The 9949-nt window shown below is 35.2% G+C and overlaps 1 protein-coding gene across 2 annotated transcripts; it reads right to left on the minus strand.

The window, feature by feature from the left end:
- Positions 1 to 1099: 1099 nt before the first annotated feature.
- Positions 1100 to 6891, minus strand: LOC113768492 (zinc finger CCCH domain-containing protein 67). Of its 2 annotated transcripts, none has more exons than XM_027312872.1 (6): positions 5982 to 6891; positions 4899 to 4964; positions 3529 to 3648; positions 3202 to 3447; positions 1806 to 2078; positions 1100 to 1513 (listed from the first exon to the last, which is right to left on the minus strand). In XM_027312872.1, exons 1-6 carry the CDS (start codon positions 6705 to 6707, stop codon positions 1364 to 1366), a joined length of 1581 nt encoding a protein of 526 aa, XP_027168673.1. In that variant the 5' UTR covers positions 6708 to 6891; the 3' UTR covers positions 1100 to 1363. The 2 variants fall into 2 exon arrangements, with proteins under 2 accessions (XP_027168673.1, XP_027168674.1); XM_027312873.1 differs by having other exon boundaries at positions 3202 to 3444; positions 5982 to 6890.
- Between the last annotated feature and the right edge of the window lie 3058 nt (positions 6892 to 9949).

The raw sequence follows: 9949 nt of genomic DNA on the forward strand, positions 1-9949 counted from the left end.
TGGGGGGGGGTAGAGAATGGAGTGTGAAATATTTGCAAGAACAAGTTAACTGGGTCTCTCCCAGTTACCCCTAAAATGTCTGCAAAAATCAAAGGACCTAATCCAACGGGTGATTAACTGCCAAAAATTCAAAGGTGTTCTGGATTCGACACCTAAATTTGCTAAGAAATCTGCACAAATGTCCCCCCCCCCTCCCCGCCCCTCTTTTTTCCCTCCTCAAATGTTTGTCGAAATCGGACTTGAATTCCCTACCAGCAAGTCTTACAGTTAGCTATTAAAGCTCAAAGACGAGGCGCTGCACATTTGATGTTCTGAACAAGTGAGAATTATTTCAACGTGATTGTACTCTCAATCTTGGTGCCATTGGAGCAAAGCAAGTGAACAAATTATAATTAGAATATCTGAGGCACTCAACGAAGAACTCAGCAGGGTTTTGAGCAGTGCAGGAGTCTTTGAATTTGCCAAAGCTCATGGTTCATCTTCACATTCTACCCACCAAATCTTTCTCCTGCAGCAAGGAGGGAGGTTTTAGTCATCCGGCAACTAATTCTTCTGCTGCACAGACAACGTCGCCTCTTAAAGCAACCCACTGAATCTCAGATGTCTTTACTATAATTAATGCCATCCAGAAAACCCCTTCTCACTTCTGAGAGAATTTATTGAGGTGAAACACAAGCACTGCAACCGTGCAACTGCTATTAAAGGTTCAGAACTGTGCCCGATCCGGCTGTCCCATAACAGCTGAGCCCTCATCCTTGACACCAAGTCCACAAACCCCACGACTATAAACACCAAGACTACCTCTGCAATAGTATCGGCCATAATATTAAGGTCTCTTCAACTTTAAGATCGGAGATAAAGGTACAAAGCCAGCACAATTCCCTTCTCATATATGATCATTACCAGTGACCATTGCTGCCAAGTCTGTAACCATAGAGCACTTCTTTATGACCACAAGAGTGCGCGCACACAAATACGCTCAGATGTAAATGAAGTTTATAGATAAGCAGCAGATTAAAGTAAATTGGTTGCTACACTATAGAGCACTTCTTTATGACCACAACTACAGTTTATGCGCACACACAAATACACTGAGATGTAAATGAAGTTATAGATAAGCAGCAGATTCAAGTAAATTTGTTGCTACACTTACTATAAAAAGATATTTTACATATCCTATTTAGCTTGCGCTTTAATAATTTAACAACAAAAAAGAAACATCCTAACATCCTCCTGAAGCTGTATACAGTTGAGTTTAAAAGGAAATAAGTTTCCAAGGCCTAAAAGAATCCAAAATCCAGGGACAGAGTTTGATCCTAGATATTACATGTACTTGACAACAGAGATTTGTCAACATGCTGATTTAAGAGAAACCTGCTTCCATTTCATTTCTCGCCATTCTAACTCCACCAGAAGCTACTGATTTGCCCCAATTTTCTGGATGGTCAAACTTGCAAGCAGGACCAAACTTGCAAATGCCATAACGGTTGTAAAACGAGCAGATTGATTGATCCTAAATCACAAGGGAAAAACAGTAGAAGGATCAGATGGAAACCACATCTATTCCAAACATAATTCATATCAAGAGACATCCTTGCAAGAAAGTTAAAACAACCCTCCAAATAATGCTGGAGGAGGATTAATCTAAGAAAAAAAAGAAAGAAAACCAAGCATGGACATTATTACAGGAAGTAAGCAATTAATCCTCTTGTTTATGCTTAATTTAAAAGAATATAATTTAGACCTCACATTATTAAGGGAGAATCTGTAAGTTGTATCATTATTTTGCTTGTCCTACGACTTACAGGTCTCAGAGGCAAACCCTTATCGCTAAGAGCACATGATGTTGACTTGGAACTTTGAAACTTAGGATGGTTAAATCTGCAATTAGCTTTGTATTTACAGTCTCCAGTTTTCAAGAAATAACTGCAGTCAGGCTGACCAGGTCGCTGAGGATATTCATCAACTGGCATTTGCTGTTGGAGCGGTGCATAGAAATTGGTCTCAGATACTGGGTTGTTCATTGCAAATGCTGGAGGTGTGGGTAAACTCCTCTCCGATGTTGGGTAGACCGTAGCCTTAGTCAATGGAAAGGAAACAATCATACAAAGCAGACCATTATACAAGTTTCAGTGAGTCAAGAACACCAACTTTCAAGGAAAAAATTGCTGATACATCTGTTATTTGCTACACAAGAACAATGGTGCCAGAGAGCTAAAACTAAATATAAAAACCTTGGAGCTTCATAGGCAGTAACAAGCATACAGCAGCTTATATTTACAATGGAAATACTTCTCCATGCAATAATTAACACCTTCACCTTACCAACTACATAATGAAAGTCATGAATCTATTGACTGTTTTCTCTCTCTGTTTTATGTATTTATTTATTTTTTTGTTGGTTGCATGTTCATAATCTGAGGTTTCATAGTGTTTCAAACAAAAATTGAGATTTATTTCCTCTCTGCAAATTGAGCTCAATAATTTTCTCTTACCTCTCTCCACATTGATCCCTAATTGTTTGAAATGTTTCTGCAAACCCTTTTATTTAAGGATGGATTTCTCTTTTCATGCCATGGGAACATTTTTTATAAGAGATCATGATACATTAGGAGTAAATCCACTTCAATAGCACTATTTCTCGCATATGCATGCATACCATAAAAAAAAAAGGAACAACAAAGCAGTTAAAGATAAATTTGTATGCAGTGGTATTAACATGGGAATGAGAGCCTATTGTCAATTTTCAAAAGAGATACAGAGAACAACAATCATTGTTAACTTCAATTAACTTCAAAGTCCTGAAAAAAAAAAAACACAGCCTCTGAAGATCTTCATCACAGTAAAGGTGAGTAAAAAGATTGTCCGCCGTGGCACAAAAAGATAAGAATTAGTTTCTTCATCTCAATTATAACTAAGAATGCACTTGTTCACTACACTATTACCTCATATGTTAAACCTTACACATTGACAAGCACAAATTGGAGACAGAGACGGCAAGATTTTCAAATGCATCAGTGACATCTAATTTATCAGATGAAATTCATATATGGTGTTCAACAAGCAAAGATAACACCATCTGTCAGATACCACCCACAATTTGAACATCAGATGGACATTCAACAAATGAATCTTACAATAAATGTCATCAAGCAGACAAATGCAGTGTAAAATAGAGAAGTGATGTCAGAAACAAACTACCTGATACCCATTCCATTCAGCATTTGAAGGCATGCCTTGGGCTGGTGGAAATATCATTGATGCTGAAGACCAGGATGAGGCACTTGTCTGGGCAGCACCATGCAATTGAGCAGATCCACCAGCAACAAAACCCGAAGCATGGTCGTTTCCTGCTACAGAAGTAGGATCAGGATGGTTAAACTTGCAATTTGATCCATACTTGCAGGAGCCAGTACGCATGTAGTAGGGGCACTCTTTTTCTCCCTGCTTCAAATGCAATAACAATGAATATCCAATAAATCTGGATAAACTACATAAACAAACTTTTGAAATGAAAATCCCTGATACCGGTCGAATGGGAAGGCCTAGAAAGTTAAACTCTACAACGGGTGCCAGTGCACTTTTCTCCCTGCTATGATTGTACTTGCAAGCACTACCAAATTTACACCCGCCTGAAGTCAGGTAATACTGCAAGCAAACACCCAAAAAGACAATGAATCAAGATACAACTTTTCCTACAGTACTGAAGCTTGAGTAACATATTAGTATGCCTACCAAATAAATGAATTGTCACAATGACCAGTAAAATTGAGCACTCAGGATCAATGTTCTTCTCAAATATAAATCAAACCATTTAGGAAAATAAGACAAAACAACAATAAATTAGTCAGACCTCCACTAAACATCGTGCAAAAAATTTAAAAAAAAAAACATATAAAATGATTAAAGGCAGAGGAGCTTAATCAACTAAGAAAACTTCAATATGCTACTTCACATAATTGAAGCAAATTGAATAGAGTTTACTGCATATGATGCAAAAGAGATCGGATACCAGGCTTCAATCTTCTTTGGAGAAAACATATGTTAGGTTGAAGTTTTTAAAGAATAAGCACACCAAAAGAAAGCTGGGTAGCACCCAACTTTGTTTACAACGTTGTGTTCAATCCATTCACCTACCTCCACTTGGACAAAAGGAAGGGAAAAAAAAAAACAAAAGAAACTTACAAAAAAAAACTGCATTAAAATGAAGAATGTAGCCTTAAACATGGCACAATAATAGCATGTACAGCCTCAATAGCCTCAAATACGCACGATTTCAGATAAGGTTCCTTACTATTTTTAAACAGAACATAGCCATGCAATATAATTTTTTTTGCGTGACAGAAATACTCACAAAGCAACAAAAAACGAAGACAAAGAAAAGAAAGATATGATAGATTATCATATTAATCAATCATGTGACATTTTAAAAAAAAAATCTGTCATATCTGACTATTTATCCACAACCAAAAAAAAAAGTAACTCGTAGCATAATGGAGTTTTATTTAAGTTAGTGGCTCCAAGAAGCCAAGAAAGCGTCATAATGGAGTAACAAGTGTCTGTAAAATAATATATCTTTTTGTCTAAGAGTATACAACTTGATCATATGAATCAATTCTTATATCTGATGCATGATATATTTTTTAATACACGTTAATAAATCTACGCTCACTTCTGTTGTATTTCAATGATTGTCCTCAAAAGATAACCCAGTTAAAATGAAATGAAAGTGATTTTCACTTGCTCTGGAAATCACATTTGAAATTCAAGCAATAGTGCTTTGCATTTGACCTTTCATCTTAGATTTCACATAGTCAAGATAACAAGAGCATGCCAACATAGCAGTAAGCCACAACAACAACAGAAGAAATATCTAAGTTACAACAAACAACAATAACCTTGCATTCAGTCTGTCCTAGCCGTTCTGAGTCTTCTACCCTTGGCTTTGCTTTGTCCCTAGTACCCTGCCAAAAATAAGATGCAGAAGTAAGAAAGAAAGAAAATCAAAGCATAGCTGCATCATCTCAAGTAAATAAAAGATGACATTTTCTTTAACTTGGGCTAAAGACATTTTCTTTGTCTTGTGCTAAAGGTTGTACGATCTCATATTTTCCATATTAATCCTTTTTCCTTTTGCAATTCTGAATTTAACTTAGCAATCAGAAATATGCCTCTCATTCCAGAGTCATAATGAATGCCACAAATTAGTGGTCCAATTCTAGCAGGAAAGTAACTACCAAAAGCAAGAATTGACCATAGTAATAAACACAACACACCATCCCCTACAATACATTTAATTTCAATGACACGATCAATGCCAATAGCTGCCAAAGACAATCAACTGGAGAAAACACATTTTATTGACACTTGCAAAAAATAAGGCAGACATTTCCAAAAAACAAACCATGAGTGGGTAGCATAATGCTAAATTGACATATGTCTGAAACAACTAATGCATTGATAGTAGGCAATATTCCCGGAAGTCTAGCAACAACCCCAAACTTCCCTTGAATTGAACATACACAATCGCATCAATGCTTGAGCCTGCCCCCCTTCGCCAGCACAAATTAATACCAAATGCTTTCCTTTTCCCCAGAGAGAGTGATCAAACAAGTAAAAAATCACAAAAAAGAACCAACAAATTACAGTTCCAAACCATGACAAAGAATTCCTTACTACCAGTAATTATAAATCTCGCGAAGCACAACACAACCAGCATTACTGTAAGAATTGGACAAAACCCAACCCTTACAATTACTTTCAACAAACACAAACCAAAACCTTTTTCTCAAATGCAGTTGATTTCAGTAATTATACCGGGCAATCAATGACAAGACAAGATACACAATCAATCAACTAAATAATCAATTCCCTTGAGATGGATAGACCCAAATCAACCGAGCTAAAACCACTCAATAAGCATCCTACTAAAAAACCAACGGGATATATGCGTAACATTTTTTTTTATCACTAAGCTTTACCTGATTCCTCCTTTTCGGAGGATGATTAAACTTGCAATTCATTCCAAATTTACAGCTCCCTGTTTTCATGTAATAGGCGCAATCCTCAGCGTCTAGCCTCAACGGATACTCAAACCTCCTATTGTAAGTCCTATCACCACTGTACCCACTAGCTTCTTCAGTCCCATAATTTTCCTCCCCTTCCACCTCACCCCCAACCTCATCATTCCCATATCTCCCCTGGAATAATTCATCAACATCCACACCTCTACCCCTCAGCACATCACTCCCACCTTCCCAAAACTCCTCCCCATTCGTTCCCATCCCCAAACCCACCTCTACCTCCCCGTTCCTATCCTCCCCCAAAGCTAAATTCATCACGGCTTCATTCAATGCCTCTTTATAAATCACTTGATGAATCTCTTCATCCAGGGTCTTCCGCAAAATCCCATCTTCATCCAGCCCATTTTGACCATCGATTTCATCCCCAGCTCCGGACCCTCCTTTGCTCTCCACCGGCAGCATTTGCGGCTTCAATTCCGCACCGATCACCGTCAAATGATGATCGGAGGAAGAAACCGGCGTCGTTTCCGGTTCGGACGACTGAGGTTTAACAAGCCCTCGTTCAGCAGATTGGGGGTTTTGAGGCGCGACGCCGTTTTGGGGGTTCTGATGCTCTGAACACTGAAAATGTTGGTTCTCCTCAGAAGGTTTCGATTCCATTGTGGTTGATGCCCCACCGCCCATTACATTTGATTTTTAATTGATTTTTTTTTTTTTTTTTTTTTTTTTGCAGAGTTTAAGGAAAATAAACCCTACTATTTATACTGGAGAGGAGAGTTGAGGGAATCTCGTCAAAGGCAAAAGTTGAAAGCCTTAAAAGGGCTTTTAGTGTAGGGAGCAATTCACATGAAAAGTGGTACAGTTGGAAAGTACAGTGGGAAATGAAAATGGAATCAAATTAGGAAAGTATAGTGGGAAATGAAGAAAATGGAACCAAATTAGTACTAATTGCTTTGAAACAACAAACATGAATGTAAGAAGACAAAACCATGAAAGATGTTGACCCCAAAAAATGAAAAAAAAAAAACCTCAACTTGATTGCTTTGAAGATAATGACCCGTGTCACGTCTACAACATGTTATATATTCTTTCCGTCCCATTGAAAGTATCATACTTTTCATTTTGGAATGTTCCAAAACATTTATCATGTTGAAAAAGTCAAAACACCTTTTAATCTCTCTTTCCAATATAACCCTTCTTTCTTCTAATATGTTACCATTTAAATTTAAATTTTGAATTTATAGAGGTAAAATTGAAAAAAAAATATAAAAATTACAATCAAATCACTATTGTTAAATGGTTGGAGTCACCAAATATGACTAAATAATTGCAACAGAAGGAGTACTACATCAATTTGAAGAAGGTTAAAGGGTAATTGTGGTTGTATTATACATTTCGAAATATTTCAAAAAAAATTTTTTTTTATCGAATCACAAAAGTTACACACACATCAGAGCAATTCTACTTTGAAGCACGTTACAAGGAGTTAATTTTAGTATTTTGAGTCTTTTTTTATTAATATTTTAAAAAATGATTGATAGTGATATCCCACTTACTTTTTGACGACTCAATCCGCGACCTTTTATGTTTTTTTTTTTTTTGGGGAAAGGAGGGTTGTCTTTTAAAGAAATATGAAGTTCCTTGCCACCGGCTAATTTGTATAATTTTTATGCTGTGTGTGAACAAGAAAAACTATTCTTAAATTGACTGCATTGACCGGTCAATTGATTTTCAAGTCTGAAATTTAGGGTTTGATCACGATCATGAAAAAATATTTTCTGTTTCAAAACTAGTTTGATATTTTCCTTGCAATTGGAGTTAGAATAGGGAAAGAGAGATTATTTATGAATCTTTAAAGTGGTGCAGGGAGATTATTTATTTGCACTACAGGTCCAAATTTGGGAATAGAGTTAAAATGCTTGAATCCCACATTTACGCCAAACCTTACTCTAGCAAGTAATGTTGACTTTTTAGAGAAATTTCTAAAATTGTGCTGATTTTTAAAAAATTTCTACAAAGGGGGTAATTTGTGTACTGGATTCTGTTTTTGGGGTCTTCGCATTCATCAAATGCGAGTTCCTTGAGCTCGCATTTGATAAATGCGAACTCTCCTTAATCTTTATACCACCGAATTTAAAAAAAAAATCAAAAAAAAATAGATGACCTCGCATTTCAGAAATGCGAGGTAGATGACCTCGCATTTCAGAAATGCGAGTTATGTGTACCTCGCATTTCTGAAATGCGAGGTCATCTACCTCGCATTTCCATAATGCCATTTTCTGTTGCTTTATGAATTCATTGCAAATTGTAAAATGCAAATTTCTACAAATTTTACTACTTAAGGCTCTAAATTCATCACAACTGGAAAAAAAAAATCCCATAATATTGACATCAATAGTTGATAATAATTTGGGGGAATAAATCTTAACCAATCTAGCAAGCTTTTTGGTTGGACTTTATCTTGCATCCGATAAATGGAGGGTCCTAGAAAATTGCATTAAAAAATTCTAATAATTTTCAAATTACTTTTTAAATTTGTTTATTTGTTAAAAGCATTCTTAATAATTTACCATAAACTCTTTGTTGTTAAAAAATATATGTAGCTGATGTTGTAAAGTGTATTAAACTAGTACGTCAACAATTTTTGCAAAGTGTATTAATCTAGTTATTCAATAATTTAAGTATCTATAAACTAATTGAGAATTCGTAGTTACTCAACTACTTATATTAAAAGTAACATATTATCTACCACATAAAAAAGAAAAGTTAGCAATTATTATTTATAGTGAAATAAAAAATAAGAATGAACAAGAATAGTATTTTATTTTTTTGTTATTGATACTACTAATAATTGATTAATCAATTTCTCTAATTGGCTATTATTTAGTGGAAAAGTAAAATTTCTTAAATGACATTTATAATACATTTATAAATAGTTGTAAATAAATGTATTTATGTATTGATAAAAAAATCTGTAAATGTATAAATGTATTATATTATATATAATACGTAATATAAATATATTTATAAATGTATAATTAATAAAAATGTATAAATTATAAATGAATATTATATAAATCTATAAATTATAATTTATAAATATATATGTTAATATTATGTATAAATGTATAATTAATATTATTTGTAATTTATAATTTTTATTGTTTAAATATTTATATACATTTATGCATTTATAGCATAAAAACTTAACTAATGAGAGGGATGTATTCATACTCCATTTTATTTTAATAGTGAAAATGCCTTTTTACGCGAAAATCGACACTTTTAAGTGAAGAATCCCGGTTACTCAGCATTTCACTTATTCAAATTGCTAAGCATACTCTTAATTCTGATACCTTTTTACACGAATGTCGATATTTGTAGATGCCAACCCCCGGTTACTCGGTATGTGAATCATTGGAGTAGAAGATTAATATGCATATTTTTTCTCTCTCTCTCTCTTTTTTTTTTGAAATGATTTCTTTTCCCTCTAACATCATTAAAGGAAGAATTTGGCCTTGTTTTGACTATATCAATCACGAATTTGGCCTTGTTCCCGCCGCCATATGTTTGGAGGAAATGGATTACGGCATCGACTTGCATTCTCTCTTCTTGTTTTAAACAACTCAACTGTCCGATGAAATGTCATATCAATACAAGCCCGGATAGGCAAATGACGTGCTCCTCTAAGTACATTATTATAACTTTCGGAAATGTTGGTTGTAAGAATACCCCAACGGTTCTCACCGTCATGTGTTAGACACCACTTCTCAGCTCCAATGTTAGACAGATATGTCCATGCATCTGGAAACATGTTCCTCAATTCTCGTCTGAATGCCCGCCACTTGCGCAATTGTCTGGCTTTTCCCATTGCCCAACATAACTTTCTAAGGTGCAAGCCTTTGAAGTGAGTCATTAGGTTACTC

This window comes from Coffea eugenioides, chromosome 4 (genome assembly GCF_003713205.1).
Source record: "Coffea eugenioides isolate CCC68of chromosome 4, Ceug_1.0, whole genome shotgun sequence".
NCBI lineage: Eukaryota > Viridiplantae > Streptophyta > Magnoliopsida > Gentianales > Rubiaceae > Coffea > Coffea eugenioides.